Source organism: Malania oleifera, chromosome 13 (assembly GCF_029873635.1).
Source record: "Malania oleifera isolate guangnan ecotype guangnan chromosome 13, ASM2987363v1, whole genome shotgun sequence".
Classification (NCBI taxonomy): domain Eukaryota; kingdom Viridiplantae; phylum Streptophyta; class Magnoliopsida; order Santalales; family Ximeniaceae; genus Malania; species Malania oleifera.
Window position 1 is genome coordinate 64,622,186 of NC_080429.1, and position 21,017 is coordinate 64,643,202.

Genomic DNA, 21,017 nt, shown 5'->3' on the forward strand with positions numbered 1-21,017 from the left:
TTATGCATTTAAAACACCGTACGTCCTTCCTTTTCCTGGATTTGGATTGAGCCCTATGGTTGCTTGATCCACCCTGGAAGTTACTCATCCCATGATCCCGATTCCCCTTCGCCATGAGCCCTTCACCATGTGAACCCTCATCGCTGGCTTTCTTCCTTTGGTGGAACCCCAGCAATGTACTCGTGATGTCCTCCAACTGTAGACTTTAATTTCCCCAAGTTAGCGTTGCAACCAGTTTCTCGTATATAGGAGATGTCGGTAGGGAATTTAGCAGCATCAATGCTTCAAATCACTAATGATTTGATTGAAAGTGTTGATGTGCTGAGTTAGGTCTGAACCCTTTGCCATCTTAAGTCAATGAAGCTTTTTCTTAAGATACAACTTGTTCGTAAGCGACTTAAACATGTACTAGCTTTCAAGTTTCAGTCAAACCACTGCCGGCGATTCCTCATCCATGACATGATACATCACGTCATCAACTAGACAATGCCAGATAGTGGACACAACCTTTGCTTCCAGCTCCTTCCAACTTGCGTTGTTCATATCGTCCGACTTCTTTCCATATAGAGCCTTCACCATCCCTTGCTGCACTAACAAGTCCTTCACCCTCCTCTGCCAAAGTCTGAAATTCCCGATTCCATTGAACTTCATCAAAGAGACCCCAACCATTGTGAACCAATAGCTCTGATACCAATTGTTGTTCGCGGATGTGCGGCGGAAGCCCTCACACACTCATGAATTAATCAACAAACAAGTAGTGCAATCACTCAATGATGAAAAACAGGAAAGAAACAATCACTTAGCAATGAGAAGAATGAAATCAACAATCAAAGACACAAGATTTACGTGGTTCAGCAATGTGCCTACATCCATGGGAGCAGCAACTCTGATTTTCACTATTAATTATGACAAGCTTACAAATTAGGGTTACAAACATTAATTATATATGAACCCTAAGTGTAAAAGAACCTTAGATCCTATCTAAACCATTCACGTGCCAGTCCCTGGAGGAAAATCCTCCAATCTACCCAATCCACTGGTCTCCCGATTTGAATTTCGTGAGGTGCGCTGATCAAAACCGTCAACGGTTTGGGCAAAACCATCGATGATTTGAAGCCGAGAGGAGTCCCCTGCATTCTGACTGAAACCGTCGACGGTTGCCCCTCAACTCTTGCTCCTCGCTTCACGATGCTCTCGCGGTGCATGCGTTCCACTCAAATATGAGTCACATTCCCAACACCAATGTTATTCCCAACACTAATGTTACTTGGAATGCAGAATGTCCCAACACCAGGAATGAGAATAGGAACGTGATCACAATATGAGATGTGCTCTAAAATGTGGTACATTAAAGGAGACATCCTTTACCACACTTGCCTCGGAGAGGCTCGAGTATGAATTTTGTTCTTCGATTGCCTAAAATAGCTTGACTACTATTACTTACAAGATTGGCCAATGAATATTCTAGATCATGGAAAGAATGGGATCACAATATGATACATGCTCTAAAATTTAGTAAATTAGGAGAAATCCTTTACCACATATGCCCTGGAGAGGCTTTAGTATTTTGTTCTTGGATTGCCTAAAATAACAGAGGGAATGATTCCATCTTTGTTGTGGTTGGGTTGGTTCTCAAAAAATGGAACATTTCGTTGTGTAGAATGGCCTATGATGCATCACAAAAGGTTTTCTGAAGGACTAAAATTTGATTTCGATGGAAATTTCAAGGGTCTCAATTTATGGAAATTTCGATTTAAAGAAATATTGGAAACTTATAACAAATTATGGAAGTTATGAATGAATTTTTATTAAAATAGATGATGTTGAATAATTTAGAAACTATTAATGGTTATTTAGTCATTTAGCATTATTATTATTTGTTAGAGTTTTGTTAGCAATAAGTGTGAGTTAGTTAGGGTATTATGATCATTTCTATTGTACTTACATATATTATAAATAGAGGGAGAGACCTATCATTGAGTTTAGGTCTTCCATTTTACCCAATTACTCAACACGATATTAGAACTGGTTACCAGGAGGTAATGTGTTCTAGTCTTATTGTCCGTGTTTATTGTGTGTTATTTTAAAAAATTATTGTATTCCCTATAATGGGTGATATTATCATGTCTTTGTCTCTCCACGTGCTATCAGGTTGCACATGCGGGGGAGTGTTAAAGCTTGATATACATTGTTGGTCACAACCTAATAGCTTAACCTTTTAGTAAAGTGGTAATCTAACATGGTATGATTCATCAATTCTCTTGTGCACACACTCCACAACAAAATGGAGTTACAGAGCAGAAAAATAGACATATTCTTGAAGTCACTCGTACCCTATTGTATCAAATGAATGCTCCCAAAGTCTTTTGGAGTGATGTCGTGCTCACAACTTGCTCCCTCATCAATAAAATGCCATCCTTTGTCCTTGGTGGTAAAATCTCATATTCAGTTATCTTTCTTAAGGCTCCTTTATTCTCCCTTCCTCCTCATATATTTGGTTGTCCTTTGTCCATCAATTATCTCCAGGAATGGATAAGTTGGATCCTCGTGCTATCAAATGTATTTTTCTGGGTTACTCCTATATACTCAAAAGGGATATCGATGTTATAGGCCTACTTTACGTTGATTCTTTGTCTTTGCTGATGTCACCTTTTTTGAGTCTACACCATACTAATCTGATTCCTTGAGTTTTGTTGACCTTGATGAGTCCCTTCCTCTACTTTGCCTTCTAGATCCAAACCTAGTATTTGTGCCCAATCCTCTTACATCTTCATCCAGCTTGAGTCGTTCTTGTTGCTTGAATCATCCCAATTTGTAGGTATACATACGGTGACTCAAGGGGGAAGTGCCTCCTCTAGCTTCTACTACTATGCCTCTAGTTCTTTCGTTAGATGATCTTATTTATCATGATATTGATCCTCTAATAGCTCTTTGAAAAGGTAAACAGACTTGTACCTAACATTTGATCTCAAGTTTTGTTCGTTATGATTTTTTGCCACCCTCTTATTATTGTTTTGTTAGTCCTCTATTTTTTTTTGCCCTTCCAAGATCTGTTTCTAAAGCCTTATCCCATTCTAGGTGGAGGACGACAATGGTTGAAGAGATGCATGCAACACATGATAATGATATTTGGGATTTGGTATCTCTTCCTCTTCATAAGTCTGCAGTTGGTTGTTGGGTGTACAATATGAAAGTCAATCCTGAAGGTTTTGTGGCTCGCCTTGTTGCTAAGTTGTATACTTGGGTGTATGGTTTGGATTATTCAAACACATTCTCCCCGGTTGCTAAACTTGCCTCACTATGTTTGTTCATTTCTTTAGCCACCACTTCTCATTGGCCTCTAAATCAGTTAGATGTGAAGAATGTTTTTCTACATGGTGATCTTCATAAGGAGGTATATATGGAGCAACCCCCTCGGTTTGTTGCATAGGGGAGTTAGGTTTAGTATGTTGGCTCAAGAAGTCATTGTATGGATTAAAACACTCTCCAAGAGGATGGTTTGGCCATTTTAGTGCTCTAGTACTTGAGTTTGGTCTTCATTGATATGCAATAGATCACTCTGTATTTTATCATCATACTCTGTCGCACTGTATTTTGCTAATTGCATACGTGGATGACATTGTGATCACTAGTGATGATGACCGTGGCATCTGGGACCTAAAGATTTTTCTACAGAGTAAGTTTTAGACCAAAAACTTGGGACCATTGAAGTACTTCTTGGGTATAGAAGTATCGATCTCGTACGGGAATTGTCTTGTCATAGAGTGAGAATGTTCTTGATCTTTTAGATGAGACGGGGCTGTTGATATCCAAACTTGTTGATACACCCATGGATCCCAATAGTAAATTAATGCCAGATATGGGTGATTTTTTGCCTAACCCAGGTCGGTATCGGAGACTTGTTGGAAAGTTAAATTATTTCACAATCACTCAACCAGATATGTCCTTCGCAACAAGTGTTGTGAGCCAGTTTCTTGATTCCCCAAGAACAAGTCAATGAGATGCAGTAATTTGCATTTCAAGATATCTCAAAGGTACACCAGGGAGAGGTCTCTTATATCAGGATCGGGGTCACACTCGTATTCAAAGATATACAAATGCAGATTGGGACAGATCATCTTCCGATCAAAGATCGTATTGTATCTTTGTTGGTGGTAATTTGGTGTCTTGGAAAAGAAAGAAACAAATTGTGGTCACCAGGTTGACTGCTGAGTCAGAGTATAGGGCTATGGCGCACACTACATGTGTGCTTGTTTGGATGAAGAACATGTTGAAAGAACTGGGTTTTCCACATTCTCAGCCTATGGAGTTGAAGTGCAATAATCGAACTGCTATTCATATTGCCTCCAACCCTGTCTTCCATGAGTGGACAAAGCACATTGAAGTTGATTGTCACTTTATTTGAGAGAAACTTGTACAGAAGCTCATTACGACCACTCATGTGAAGTATGAGTTTCTGCTTGCTGATTTGTTCACAAAAGCCTTAGGAGGTGCTCGAGTGAAATTCATTCGTAACAAGCTAGGAGCATATGATATATATATGCTCCAACTTGAGGGGGAGTGTTAATGGTTATTTAGTCTTTTAGCATTACTATTATTATCTGTTAGAGTTTTGTTAGTAATAAGTGTGAGTTGGTTAGGGTATTATGGTCATTCCTATTGTACTTACATATATTATAAATAGAGGGAGAGACCTATCATTGTGCTTAGGTCTTCCATTTTACCCAATTACTCGACAGAAAAAAAATAAAAAACCTCAATATTTTCTTTTATTTTTTTAATTATTATTTTAAATGTTCAAAATTTTGGCTGGTATTCCCAAATTTCAGCCAAAATTTTGCAAAATTAAACTGAACCTCAATTTCATTTCAAACCCTCTCGAGATCCAAAATTTTGACTGAAGTTCAAGAAAAATTACCGAAAATTAAGACTATGGTTGTTCTTTATGAAGGCTATCAGATAGCATGATCTACTTGAATTGTAGTGTCTGATATAGTTATTTTGGGAGATAATTTGGAAGATGTGGCACTAATTTGTTATTTTTTTTTTCTCCATGCCATTGAATTGGTAGTCAACCTGAGGTTGTAGTCATAGTTTAGTTGATTTCTATCGGATTTCTAGGGAATAAATTAGAAATTTCTATTTTTTAAAATATGAAATTACTATTTCAGTTTCTAGGAGTTTTAGTTTCTTGTTTTCTAGCCTAGAGATCTACTGATTTGATTTGCTGATATTGTGGCCTTCCTAATTTGGTGGCCTTCCTCTACTATTTATCTTGTAATCGTGTCTCTTGAAATTCAATAAGAATGATTATTCTTCTTCTAAAAAATCCTTTATGGTATTAGAGGCCCGTTTTTTCTTCTGATAATGTCGTATAAGTCAACGATGACTGGCGCCCAAAGAAATCCTACCATTCCACCCAATCCTGCAAGATCTATCTCTGCTGATTACTATTCCCAGAATTTGGCCATTTATCTCACGGTTACAAAACTCAATGGGAATAAGAAACCATGGTGCGAGCATTGCAAAAAACCGTGGCATACGAAGGAGGCATGTTGGAAGCTTCATGGAAAACCAGCAAATTGGAAGCCAAAATCCAAACGTGACAGTCGCGCCTACCAAGCCATTGCTGAAGAGACTCAAGAGCCTTCTACCAACTCGGATGCAATCCTTTTTACCAAGGAGTAATTAGAGCACCTGTAGAAATTGTTTCAATCTCCAAAACTGTCCTTAGCTCCGTCTTGTTCTTCAGTACAGAAGGGTAACTCTCTTGCTACTCTGCATTTTTAGGTGTTATTCTTAATTATGTTCATTCTTGGGTAATTGATTCTGGCGCAATTGATCATATGACTCGTTGCTCCAAATTGTTCTCATCGTATAGTTCGTGTGCACGCAATAAAAAGGTCAAAATTGCAGATGGTTCACTCTCGGTAATTTCCGGAATAGGAACTATCAAACTCACTTCGTTGTTAACTCTCTATGATGTGCTCCACGTTCCAAATTTGTCTTGCAATTTGTTGTCCATCAGTAAAATTACCTTTGATAATCATGTCAAGCTAATTTCTACTCTTCTTATTGTGAGTTTCAGGAATTGACCACAGGGAGGATGATTGGCAGTGCTAAGGAAAAAGATGGACTTTATTATTTTGACAATGGACCTAACTTGAGTAGACAATGTCAAAGTACTTGCTTAAATTTTGTTTCTATTTTCAAAGATAATGATATCATGTTATGGAATTATAGGTTAGGTCATCCTAGTTTTCAATATTTAAAATACTTGTTTCCCAATTTATTTCAGAATAAAAGTCCATCTTCTTTTCAATGAGAAGTTTGTCAGTTTGCTGAACATCATCGTGCATCCTTTTTCACCCAACCCTACAAACCATCTACACCATTTACTGTGATTCATGGTGATATCTGGGGCCCATGTAGAACATCTACTTATTCTGGCAAAAAATGGTAGTGACCTTTATTGATGATCACACGAGATTAAGTTGGGTTTATTTGATAAATGAAAAATCTGAAGTGGAAACAATTTTCAAAAATTTTTACATCATGGTACAAACACATTTTCAGAAAAATATTCAAATATTGCGGAGTGATAATGGTCGAGAATATTTCAAAAACATTTTGGGCCAATTTTTTCTTGAAAAAGGAATTGTTCATCAAAGCTTTTGTGTCGACACTCCGCAACACAATGGTTTGGCTAAAAGAAAAAACAAACACTTATTGGAAGTAGCTCGAGCATTGCTTTTTACCAATCATGTACCTAAATATCTTTGGGGTGAAGTCGTTCTTATTGCTACATATCTCATAAATAGAACGCCTAATAAATTTTTAAGCTATGGAACACCTTTTGATGTTTTTTCACAAGTTTTATCCAACAAATCGACTGTCTTCTTCTTTACCACGGAAGATATTTGGTTGTACTGCTTTTGTTCATATTCATAGTCATAATTGAGGAAAATTTGAACCCCGAGCCACAAAATGTGTGTTTGTTGGTTATGCTCCCACTCAAAAGGGGTATAAATGTTTTGAACCCATTTCCAGAAAAATGATTGTTACGATAGATGTTATATTCTTTGAATTAAATCCCTAATTTACGCCTCATCTTCAGAGGGGGGGGGGGGGGGAACCAAAACAAAGATTCGGCAGTGTTTCATGATTTTTTCCAAAGACTCACAAAATGATCCTTCTCCAACTTGTGTTATTCATCCTGAAAACTCTTTGATTATTCAACCTGAAAACCCAAGCTTTATTATACTAGGAGAAAGTGAGTCGAGTTTTTTAGATACTGAAAAGGCAGGTCTTCCTATGGTGCCCTTTCATGGTGTTCATGATCCTATAATGACTACCAAAGAAGAAACAGGAAAAAAACACCATAGCATTGGTACCATTTGACATTGTCATTGTCTACTCGTGACAGAGGACAACTTGAAAGAAAGGGTCTTCCAATCCTTTACACTGTTTGAAATCCGTAAACCCTCTAGTTAATGTCCTCATCGAGCCTTTACCTTATGTTCAGTCCATTTCATCTTTGAATTTTGAGTCCTCTAGTTCCAATCTTGACTTTGATGATTGTGAACTTCCCATTGATGCCGGAAGGGTGTGAGGTCTTGCACCCAACATCCATTTACCAATTATGTGTCATATGAAAATCTTTCACCTGTTTTTCGTGCTTTTACCTCTCAATTGTCTTGCATGAAGATTCCCAATACTGTGCAGTATGCTTTGAAAGTTCCTTAGTGGAAAGAGGCTATCTTTGAGGAAATGAAAGCTCTTGAAAAAAATGGCATGTGGGAGTTAGTTGATCTACCAAGAGGAAAGACAACTGTAGGGTGCAAATGGGTGTTTACAGTCAAGTATAAATATGATGGTTCTCTAGAACGGTATAAAGCTCGATTGGTCACCAAGGGATTCACTCAGACCTATGGCATTGATTACTTGGAGACATTCGCCCTAGTCGTAAAGATAAACTCTGTAAGAGTTCTTTTATCACTAACAACTGAGCGTGATTGTGATTGGCCTCTACAACAGTTGGACGTAAAAAATGCATTTCTTAACGGAGACTTGGAGGAAGAAGTGTACATGGATGCACCTCTAGGATTTGGTGAAAAGTTTGGCACAAAGGTGTGTAAATTGAAGAAGTCCTTATATGGGTTAAAACAGTCACCAAGAGCCTAGTTTCAGAAATTCACTTAGTTTGTTAAAAGTCAGTGGTATACACAAGGGCAAGGTGATCATACGATGTTTATAAGACATTTAGAGAATGGGAAGATAGCGATACTAATTGTGTAAGTAGACGATATAATTCTCACTGGAGATGACATACTTCAGTTGGACTCATTGAAGACTTCCCTCTCATCATAATTTGAGATCAAGGACTTAGGATCTTTGAGGTATTTCCTTGGAATGGAGATTGCTCGGTCGAAGAAAGGGATTGTTGTCTCGCAACGGAAGTATGTTCTTGACCTCCTTAAGGAGACTGGGATGAGCGGTTGTAGGCCAGCAGACGCTCCTATAGATCCCAATCAGAAACTTGGAGATGATAAGGAAGCTGATCCAGTGAATACAACTCGGTATCAAAAGTTGGTGGGAAAGTTAATTTACTTATCACATACACGACCCGACATTGATTTTGTTGTGAGTTTGGTAAGCCAGTTTTTGCATTCACCCTATGGTAAACATCTTGAAGTAGTTTATCGGATTCTCAGATACTGGAAAAGTACACCAGGCAAGGTTTTACTCTTCCAAAAGACCACAAAGCATAACATAGAGGCAAACACTGATGCAGATTGGGCAGACTCAGTTATTGACAGGAGATCCATGTCAGGATACTGTACTTATGTCTAGGGAAATATGGTCACATGGCGAAGCAAGAAACAGAATGTGGGTGTAAGGAGCAGTGCCAAGGCAGAATATAGGGCTATGGCTAATAGAGTTTGTGAGATGCTATGGCTGAAGAGAATTCTTGAAGAGCTGCGGATGCCGGTGAACATGTCAATGAAGTTGTATTGTGACAGCACGAAGCACGTAGAGATTGACAAACACTTCATAAAAGAGAAGATTGATAGTGGAGCTGTTTGCATGCCTTTTGTTCCTACTACTCAACAAATAGCCGATATCTTCACCAAAGGACTTTTCAGACCTAGTTTTGAGCTCTTTGTAAGCAAGTTGGGCATGATAGATATCTACGCTCCAACTTGCCCTGGGGGGGGGGGGGGGGGTTCGTTTTCGGATTTCTAGGGAATAAATTAGGAAATTCTATTTTTTAAAATATGAAATTACTTTTTCAGTTTCTAGTAGTTTCAGTTTCCTGTTTTCTAGCCTAGAGATCTGCTGATTTGATTTTCTGATTTTGTGGTCATTTGATTTGCTGATTTTGTGGCCTTCCTAATTTGGCTTCTACTATTTATCTTGTAATTGTGTCTCTTGAAATTCAATAAGAATGGTTATTCTTCTTCTAAAAAATCCTTCAATTTCATTAGGTGTATAGTAGGAGAAAAACAAGGAAAGTGGGAGTTGATGCTACCTACTGTTAAGAGTGAAGACACAGGATACAAAAAAGGCCGATTCTGGATCATCAGTTTGTTGGATCTCCTCAGGTTGGTTTTTGTTGACGCTTGCTAAGGTTGAGAGGTCGACTTGCTCTGGATGCTTCAAGGTTTATTGAGGATGATGTTTGCAAGATTATGTTAGAGCGGTAGTTGTAGTCGAACTCTCCAGAGTCAATTTGCTTTTAGCTACAGGAGTATTACAGAGGACTGCAGCTGTTGCTTAGACTGTGGTTCAAAACACCTATTTTATATGCAGGCTTAACAACTAAGAAACTATGTGTTAAATTTAGAGAGCTATGTTTTTTTAGTAATTTTTAGTTATTTAGTGACTGTTCAGTAAGCATGTCTTTTACTTTAACTGTAGGGTGTCTTATATATTCTGTGTATACTTTATATTCAGTTTTCAATTAGAATTGAATCAGAAAACTTCCCTTTTTTTCTTCTCTGTTCCCTCTACATTCGGTTTCTTTCCCTTCTTCCTTCTCCTTTCTTCCTCCTCATCCTCTCTTCTTTTTTCTGTCTCCTCTTTCTTTCTTGCTTTCTACAGCACTTCCTCTCCATGTGAAATTACAAGCAATCTTCATGTTTAAATCTGAAACCGCAAAACCAATGATTAACGAGAATGAAATATGATTAAGTAGGTATACCACTAGATATTGAAGATTAGAAAGCATTGCTTTATTTTATAACACATCTCTCTCTCTCTTTCTAGGAAGAAAATTGAATGGGAGGATGGACACTCCTAGCACATCTGTTAGCAGAATTCAAATATTCTATTCAACTCTTCGTACATTAACATTGTATACATCCCAATCTTATAATACAATCACCTAATCTAATAAGGAAATAATCCCTACAGAATAATATGTAATCTCCTACATTTACACACTTTCCTAATTTACCCATTATACACAAATATACTCGGGATTTTAACACTCCCCCTCAAGTTGGATCATAAATATTAATCATCTCCAACTTGCCAATGAGATCATCAAAGTTCTGCCGTGCCAACCCTTTCATAAAAATATCTGCAGTTTGTTCCTTGGTAGGTACATAGGTCATACAGATAGTTCCTTCTTCAACTTTCTCTTTGATAAAATGTCGGTCCACTTCTACATGTTTAGTCCTAGCATGTTGAACTGGATTGAGAGAGATACTGATGGCTGCTTTGTTGTCACAATAGAGTTTGAGAGGAAATTTCACCGAGACCTGTAGTTCATCTAAGGGTTTTCGTAATTATAGTCCTTCACATAATCCTTGAGCAACTGCTCTGAATTCAGCTTCGGCACTACTACGAGCTACTACATTCTGTTTTTTGCTTCTCCAGGTTACCAGATTTCCCCAGACAAATGTGCAATAACCGGTGGTGGACCTTCTATCTTCCACTGATCCTGCCCAATCTACATCTGTAAAGATCTCTACTTCCTTGCTTTCACATTTCTTGAAGAGTCCTTTGCCCGGGGAGCCTTTGAGATATCGAAGGATCTTGTATACAGCATCTAAATGAGCTTTTTTGGTGAATGCATGTGTTGACTTACCACACTAACGGCAAATGCAATATCTGGTCTGGTATGTGACAAGTAGATTAGTTTACCAACCAATCTCTGATACCTCTCCTTTTCAACAGAAATTCCACAGTCTTCAACCCTCTTTACTGCTTCGATCGGGGTTTCAGTAGGTTTGCATCCTAGCATGCCAGTTTCAATTAGGAGATTAGTGATATACTTTCGCTGAGAGACACTAATACCCTTTTTCGTTTTAGCAACTTCCATGCCCAAGAAGTACCGCATTTGTCCCAAGTCTTTAACTTCAAATTCAGCAGCTAGGACTTTCTTCAATCTTTCCATCTCTACTGTATCATCCCCAGTTAAAATTATGTCATCAACATACACTATTAAAATGGTTCGCTTACCTCTTTCGAACTGTTGGAAGAATAAGGTGTGATCTGAGTGCCCTTGTAGATATCCTTGGTTCTTTATTACTTTTGCAAATCTGTCGAACCATGCCCTGGGAGATTGCTCGAGTCCATACAAGGACTTCTTGAGTTTACACACTTTGTTTTCTTCACCTTTCTTGCTAAAGCCTGGTGGTATTGTCATGTAGACTTCTTCTACTAACTCACCATTTAGAAATGCATTCTTAATGTCAAGTTGTTGTAGTGGCCAATCTAAGTTGGCTGCCAAGGATAGGAGAACCCGAACTGTATTCAAGTTTGCCACCGGTGCAAATGTCTCTGTATAGTCAATGCCAGAAGTCTGTGTGAATCCTTTTGCAATGAGTTGGGCTTTATATCGTTCAACTGTCCCATCAGATTTATATTTCACTATGAAAACCCATTTACAACCAACTGGCTTCTTTCCTCTCGGCAAATTCATTACATCCCAAGTCCCATTTTTCTCCAGAGCCCACATTTCTTCCATGACAACCTCCCTCCATTTAGGTATTTCCAGAGCTTCCTGAATATTCTTTGGAATTCTCATCCTGTCAAGGTTAGAGACAAAGGCACGATATCCTGTAGACAAGCTTTTATAAGACATATATTTAGACCAGGGATATTGGGTACATGACCTGGTTTGTTTTCTGACTGCAATAGGTAAATTGATGTCATCAGGTACAGGATTATCAGAAGGAGGCTCATGAGACTCATGTTTGTTCGGAGCCATCACCGGTTCCAACGCGCTTGGTGCCTTAGGTATGAGATTCTCCCTGTTCTTTGTGTTTGGCTTTTTTGAGTAAACTAGTATGTCTGTGTTGTTTTTCTTCCCTGCATCTCCCCCTGAGGTTAAGTGCTCTTTTGTGTTTGACAGTTCAGGAAGTGATGCAATGGGAGACTTAGTGGATGGGTCAGGGAATGATGATGCAATGGGAGACTCAGTAGATGGCACAAAGTCAGTGGTAATAGGAGACTCGATAGATTTTGTGGTAAAGAAATCAAAGAACCAATCTTCACTCCATTGCTCCCCCTGAAGAGAGGGCTTTGGGAAATAAGGAGTGGTTTCAAAGAATGTGACATCAAGGCTAACAAACATTTTCTTTGAGATAGGGTCATAGCATTTGTAGCCTTTCTGAGTAGGGAGTAACCAATGAAGACACATTTAACGGCACGAGGATCCAATTTATCGCAATGGTGAGCATGAATATGAACAAAAGCTGTACAGCCAAAGATTTTCAGTGGAATATTGGAGGGGAGTCGTGAGGTAGGAAAATGTCCTTGGAATTTCTGGAGAGGAGTGGCAAAGGAAAGTACTCGACTCGGCATTCGATTAATGAGGTGTGTAGCTGTTAAGATGGCATCTCCCCAAAAATAGTTTCTCATGTTTGTAGTAAACATCAATGCTCGAGCTACTTCAAGTATATGTCTGTTTTTTCTTTCAGCAACCCCATTTTGTTGAGGGGTATCCACACAAGAACTCTGATGAACAATCCCATTTTCTTGAAGATAAGTTCCCAGAACATCATTAAAATATTCCGTACCATTATCAGTATGTAAAATTTGAATGTGAGTCTGGATTTGTGTTTGAATCATGGAATGAAAACTAACAAAAATGGAACGGACTTCGGTTTTATTTTTCAACAAGTAAACCCAACAAAGACAAGTATGGTCATCAATAAAAGTAACAAACCATTTTGTATGGGTGTGATTGAGGGATCTTGAGGGTCCCCACAAATCACTGTGAATCATAGTAAATGGACTAGATGGTTTGTATATGGATGTTGGGAAAGAAGCACGCCGATGTTTTGCAAGTTCACACACTTCACATTGAAACTCAGGAGACATTTTATTTGAACAGATAGATGGAAACAAACGCTTTAGGTATTGAAAATTTGGGTGACCCATCCTAGAATGCCATAACAAAAGTTCATTATCTCTAGAAGTAGATGCAGAATCACAAATTACAGTATTACATTGTTCACTCAAGTTTGCCTCCTCAAAGTAGTAGAGTCCCTCATACGCTTTAGTAGTGCCAATCATCTTCCCCGATGATAGGTCCTGAAAAACACAATGAGATGAAACAAATTTAGCAGAGCAATTGGAGTCTTTTGTTAACTGGCTAATGGATAACAAGTTGCAAGATAACTTGGGAACATGTAGGACAGATTTTAAGGTTACGGAGTTAGATATGCGAATACTTCCTTTACCGGCAACTGGTGAGAGTGAACCATCTGCAATTTTGACTCTCAGGTTTTCACCATATGGCGAATAGGATGAAAACAATTGATAAGAACCAGTCATATGATCAGATGCACCCAAGTCAATTATCCATGGTGATTTGTGACAGGATAAAGTATTTAAGGCTGATAAATAATTACCTCGGTGAGCTAGAGAACCAGTGGAAGACTGACCCGATGTTTGAATGGAGGTAATCATTTTATACAGTTGATCCAACTGTTCAGGGCTGAATGCATTACTTGGACTGATATTATTATTTTTTTCACCTTGTAATTTTCCAGTTGAATTGTCAGTGGTAGCCTGATACCCACAATTTTTTTGATAATGTCTCAGTTTTATAATCTACAGGCTTTCCATGAATTTCTCAGCAAGTTTCTTTTGAATGACCTGGCTTTCGACAATGCTCACACCATAATTTGCCTCTCTGTGGTTTCTGTCCGTATCCTCTTGGGCCTTTTGAAATTAGAGCCGAGACGTCTGACCCACCCGAATTTAGGGCTGGTATTTCAGACCCAACGCGATCCGGTTGTGGCTTCAGCATCACGCGTCTTCGACTTTCCTCCCTCCTTACTTCAGCGAACACCTCTCGGGTTGATGGCAGAGGTTTTCGGCCAAGAATTCGTCCCCGCACATCATCCAGATCTCGGTTGAGGCCGGCCAAGAACTCGAAGACCCGTTCGTTTTCGAGTCGTTTTTTGTATCGTGCGCTGTCGCCGGAGCATTCCCATTCTTCTTCGATGCTCAGGTCGAGCTCCTGCCAGAGATGGGTCATCTCCATGAAATACTCAGTCACGCCCCGCTCGCCTTGGCTCATTTGCCACAACCGGGTCTTGATCTCAAAAATCTGCGAGTAACTTTCGACGTTGGAATACGTCTCACAAACTGCGTCCCAGACGTCCTTCGCCGTGGGTAAGAACAAGTAGATTTTCCCGATTGAAGGTTGCATCGAGTTGACGAGCCAAGCGGTGACCATGGAGTTTTCGGACCTCCATTTTTGCAAGGCTACAACTTCGGTGGAGTTAGGTTTCCTCCGTTCGCCGGTAAGATAACCTAGTCTCCCTTTCCCTTCGATTACCAATTTTATGGATTAAGCCCACTCACGGAAATTTTTTCCGTTTAATTTTTCCACTGCGAGTGAAAAGGTTGTGTTATCTAGCCCATTCAAACCTCCAACGGATGTGATCTCCGAATTGCCATCGATATTTTCAGCAGGGGTCGACCCTCTGCTGTTGTCGGTGCCGTTGGTGATAACGCTGGCCATAGTTAGCTAAGGTTGAGAAACCCTAGCTCTGATACCAAGTTAGCAGAATTCAAATATTCTATTCAACTCTACGTACATTAACATTGTATACATCCCAATCTTATAATACAATCACCTAATCTAATAAGCAAATAATCCCTACAGAATAAAATGTAATCTCCTACATTTACACACTTTCCTAATTTACCCATCATACACAAATATACTCGGGATTTTAACATCATATTAGACAGCGGGAATAAATTAAAACTACACTTAATCATTGTACTGCATGGTACAAGTAGCATTTTTTTAATTAATAATTGAATGAATATGGGAGGCAAGAAAACAGAAACAAGAAAAAAAGCGCATGACATCAATAACTTGGCAATAGTTCTTGAAGATAATTTTTTTTTGTTTATTTTATTTTATTTTTTGCTCGGTGTTCATAAAGGAAATATAATTCCAATGTGCATTGACCCCTACCAGCAACATGTTTTATCCAAACAATTTATTTTGATGAAAATCTATCCTTCGGAGTTGAATACATGTCATATCAAATGAAGTTTATCAGAGTATAATGAGTGAGAAATGTGATATAGGGAGTACCGAGAACTTCTTGAGAGTGATCAGAGAATTCAGCCAATGTTGCTGTCCCTGCATCTTCCAGTAGCTTGACTAAATTCTTATTTCCGCCTATACGGGCCTCATCAATTGGGGTATTTCCCCACCTGCAAGCACTCAACGGCCAAAAATAGTTACACGTGCTGAATTTTAACAGCCAAACACATGTAGAGAGACAACCGTCAACTAAAGATTTTCTGTGATACCATTGCATGCAGTGGTTCAAATTAAATACTTCTCCTTTTATGTTTTATAGATAAATTTAAATTTTCTTCAATATTTCCCAGTAGAGAATTTAGAATTTGAGTAAATTTTGGTCAGGAAAGAACTGAAGCTATTTCAAAGGAATCTCTGAAAAAAAAACCTTCAATAATATTAAAAGAAAAGCTTTAAACTTGAAAGCAAGGTAGCTTTAGAATCCACGAGGGGGAACAGTTTGCAGCATCTAGGGAAATTCAGGCCCCACTTCGACCATGCAGCCATCCAATTATCTTGATCAAATAATTCCTTTTTATTTACTCATGGATTATCATTGATGCTTTAACTTTGCTCATACAGGAAGCATCTTAGCAAGGATATTTACAGCATTAGAAAAGGAATATCCTAGGGATAATTAGGACAAGAATTTTGTAAATGCTCGGTGTGAATGATGAGATTTCAACACTTAGCATTTATAAATCCAGGGAATTATTAAAATATTGTGTTTGAATAGTTTTAATTGTTATAGTAGGGAATTGACAAGACATGTTTCTACTCCCCTTTGAGAAACACCTGACATGCTACCTTGGATTTTACACATTACATATAAAAACATGGAGTTTGAACAGGGGTTTTAAGGGGATAAAATCCCGAAATCCCAGGAGGATTTTCTAAATTCCAAGTTCAGTTATCCAAGCATAGCATGAGGAGAATTAACATGTTGGCAGTAACATGTTAGGCTTCCAAAGCAACCACACTTGGCACGAAAGCCAATCGTAGTTTAAAGAGAAATCATTATGTTTGAAATTCTTGATTTTCAGTCACTGCTCCAAAAGTTGCCTACTATAACACTTTCATTGAACCATCACCTAAAGGACCATGGCCACCAACTCCTTTTGTTTTTGTTTTTATCTTTTTCAGATTAGTTAGAAAGCAGTGAAGGTAACTTAAATACCAAGGTGAACATAGAATGTGATGTATTAAATCCATAGAACAGCTAAAGCCGACTCAGTCAATAAGTAAGCTCATTAAAAAACTAAAATGTCTCAAGATTAAAAATTAAAAAATAAACAAATTATAAAAAAAGCTCAAAAGTAAACAATAACAGCAAAACAACATGATAAAAATTAACATGAGGGCAGTTACAAGTTAGGCTTCCAAAGAATTATACTTGGCACAGAAGGCAATCGCAGTTTAAGAAGAAAGTATTATGTTGGAAATTCTTGATTTTCAGTCACTGCCCCAAAAGTCGCCTAATATAACACTTCAATTGAATCATCTAACCTCAAGGACCATAATCACCAACTCTTTTTTATTTTTTTTTTGTTTTTGTGTTTTTTTTTTGTTTTGTTTGTTTGTTTTTATTTTGGTTTTTTGGTTGGTTGGTTTGCTTGTTTGTTTTTTTTTTTTTTTTTTTCAGATGGGTTAGAGGGCAGAGAAGTTAATTTGGAAACCAAGGTTAACGTAGACTGATGTATTTAATCCAGAGAACTGCTCAAGCTGGCCCAGTTTATGAGTAAGCCCATGACAAAACTAAAATGCCTCAAAATTAAAAATTAAAAAGTGAACAAGCTATAAGAAAAAAAAAGCTCAAAATGCTTGAACTCTTTAGGAAATTTTAAATTGACAACGACAACTAATAATTACATTGTCATTAGGTTTGATTAATCTCTTAGAATATTTTCTAAGCCTCCTCACAATGCTGCTTGCAACACTGGAAAAGTGATAATTGGAATTATTCTCATTTGCATAGGGTGGTGGTCAAGGCTTCCAGCTCTTTGGTTATATATTTGGTGCAGATCTTGCATTATGTTAAAGACAAGCATTTAGGATAGAAGAGATGCCAGTTTCATGGAAGATTATGGCAGAAAGCATGCAACTTAGCTTGGTTTCTTCTCAAGATTTTGATAAATATCATGCTGCCCTATGGTTTTCATTTTATAAAATTTGCTCTCATTCATTTACTTCCTTTTCCAAGGAAATTTCTTCCTGCTCTCTTGAACTTGTAATCCTTCCTTCTAATGAATTTCCTTTCAATAGGCATATGCACCCATGCATAAACACTCTCATACAATACAATGCTGGAAAGTCCCAAGGATCAATCCACATCTTTAATTGAAAACCTGGATGAATATTTAAACTTTACCTGTCCTTTGAGAAAACACTTGCCCCTGCTTCTAGAAGTACATTTGCCATCGAATTTAACCCTTCTGAGGCAGCCACATGAAGTGCTGTTCGGAGATCATAATTTTTGGAGTTTGGGTTAACACCATAGATCAAAAGCCTTCTCAGAAAATCGATATCCCTCCTCGCAACAGCCAAACAGAGACAATTACCGGTGTCATCTATAGCCAATGATGCCCCAGCTTTAACAAGCAAAGAAGCCACTTGATCATTTCTGTTCTTGATGGCTTCAAGCAAGGGACTATTTCCAAAGTTGTCTAGCAGATGTGGATTAATAAATTTGAATTTCAAGATTAATTCCAAGATCAGAGTATACAATGGGGGAAGAAAAGCATGCAGGATTCATGACAATAACATAAATTTGCATTGAAAAAAGCTAACCGGAAATGTCAATATCCACTCCTTGTTGAATAAGGAAAAGAGCAATATCTTCATAACCCATGGATGCAGCAAGATGCTGTAGAGAACAACTTTTTGAGTAAATCATAACATAAATTTTTAATGTTTGGAAAAAAAAGTCAACAAACTCAACAACAAATAAACATCAGCATATTCTGCATGTTTTAAGAAGTAATAACCCTAATGCAGTGGTTTTAAAAGAAAATATTAAATGACAATACACAGGTACAGATTCTTTTTGTTTTTATTTTGATATATAAAGAATCTATCAAAAACGTTGCATAAACATATTCTTTAACTTCTTCAGTTAAAAGTAACATGAAAATCAATGGAATATTTTAAGCCTTAACAATCAGATTTAAATAATGACAACTAATTATTATTGTACTTTTCTTCAACCGCTGTGCATGGCTGCCACAAACCACAAACCATATCCATGTATCGGCACCCACTATGAAGAAAACACCATCACCATTCCACCCAAAACCACCTACTCCCAAAATTTTCCTCACGGCCATAAAAAATACTTACGTTCATAGTTACCGTAACACTAATGCGGACAAATGAATCAAAAGGTAATTAAATGTCAACCAAATGAAAATATCCAATGCATGGTATGTTCACATATATTAAATGTCAGAGATGAACAAGCATCTGTGCTAGATCTTCACGATATTTTTGAGGGTTGGCAGAGGGTGATCAGCTTTCAAATTTGCAGCAAGAAGTAAAGGCGGAAGCAAGAAGTCTTGGAGGTGTTTCTCATATTACTCAGGCTGTTGTTGACCATTTGATGGGGGATTCCAACCAGGCTGAGGTCCAATCAAGGGAGGTAAGTTAGCCATTGCTCCTGTAGCTGCAAGTCCCATTTGCTCCCTCTTGTCTGAAAATATTATCCCCTTCTTCTGCTGCAATTGAGAATTCCATGGATGTTTCTCATAAGGCTCCTATGGAGTGCATTAATTCTATCCTTAGCATGCTGACCTTAATTAACAAATATGCCAGAGGAAATTAACTGATGTTGCAAGCCTAAGTAATTTGGTCTGTCAGCTAAGTATCATTGCAAGCATGCCTGGGAGTAGAGAAAGTAGAAAGGAAAAGCAATTCAGCCACTAGTAATCAAGACTACTAGACCAGCTGTCTTAAGAACATATTCTGAAACACAAAATAACCCCTAAACAAATAAAACAAATACAACTCTACACTGAAAGAACTAGGGTTACTCTTAAGACGACTCCTAAAGCCAAGGGTGCATAATTATCACCAAACCCAGACTTGGTAAAAACATGGTCTTTAATGCCCCCGAAATTGTTGAAATTCCTGTTGAAATTTCTGGTTTCCACCATCCTCGAAATCAAAATGGCAGTTTCCATTTTACGAAATTTCTGTCAAAATTTCCACAAATCGTCTGAAGCTAAATGAAATCTCAAAATTTCAGCAAAATTTTTGAAATTTAACTGAAGAATGAAAATTCTTTGAAATTCAAATTTGAAATTGAAGACTTGAATTAAAATTTTTTTCTTAATTTATCCTTATTTTATAGTGAATCTAAATATTACTATAAGAAGGGTATGCATTGAGCTTCCCAAATTTTGGTATTATATGAAAAAAATGAAGCTTAGACATTAGCCACAACATTTTATTTGACCAGTTATGCCTAAATTATATGTATTTTTTCATACTACATAATATTTAACCAATTTACAAATTTCATTTATATTAGAAGAATATGTTTAATATGATTAATATGATATAGTTATTGCACCTTACCACATAATTGTCCTTGATGTATTTTGTTTATAATATACATTATGTTTATTAACAGTTTCTAATGATTCAAGAATTACAAACTTTACTACTAAATTTCATCAAATCAAAATTTACATCGATATTGAATTTTTCATCGAAATTTTTGAACTTTTGAAGCCTTGAAATTTTGGTCGAAATAAAAATTTAAAACCTAGGTGCAAGCAGCAGATAAAGCAGGTCTAAACATGCCATAGTTATCAAATATCATAACTTGTTAAAGGATTTCAATAAGGGGAGTAGCCACATCTTCTTCTACATGGCATTTGTCATGAAAGGACAGTCAAATTCAATGTGCCTTGTCCTTCCATGAAACATAGGTTTACTTGCAATGTTTCTTGCAGCTTGTTATCGCAAGATATATCCCTAGGCTTCGTCAGCAAAAACTGCATCTCTAACATATAAGATTTTGACCATATTAACTGAACTCACTTAAAAGTGTTGTAGGTTTGTATTCTAGACCTCACAACTGTAGTTTGTTTAGTTTGTTTCTTACCATGCCAGGCAACAAGATTATCACCAGAGACATACAGTACCTAGTAGTGGAACTCTGATCATCCACTGAACCAGCCTAACAAGAAAATCCAACAAAATCAAATCTTCTATTACACATTTGACAAACCCTTTACCAGAGAGAGCATTTTAGGTACCGAAAAATCTTACGCACTGCATCCCAGTGTGTCTAGTTGGATTCTCCATAATCTAATGACCCTCCCAAGAGCAAAGAATATGTCTGATTCAATCATAGTCAAATAAATAAGTTCTCAAACCAAATTCTTGTCCCGAGGTGCATCATATCTGGATAACATTGCTTATGGATCTGTGAGGGCATCAGCTCATT

The 21,017-nt window shown here is 37.6% G+C and overlaps 1 protein-coding gene across 1 annotated transcript in view; it reads right to left on the minus strand.

Moving 5' to 3' along the window:
- LOC131146744 (potassium channel SKOR-like) overlaps positions 1 to 21,017 on the minus strand; it is a 151,065-nt gene that overhangs the window by 12,005 nt on the left and 118,043 nt on the right. The window contains exons 10-12 of the mRNA XM_058096511.1: positions 18,356 to 18,431; positions 17,937 to 18,231; positions 15,578 to 15,699 (exon numbers count right to left, since the gene is read on the minus strand). Coding sequence (XP_057952494.1) covers positions 15,578 to 15,699; positions 17,937 to 18,231; positions 18,356 to 18,431 — 493 coding nt within the window. The remainder of the gene's footprint in view (positions 1 to 15,577; positions 15,700 to 17,936; positions 18,232 to 18,355; positions 18,432 to 21,017) is intronic.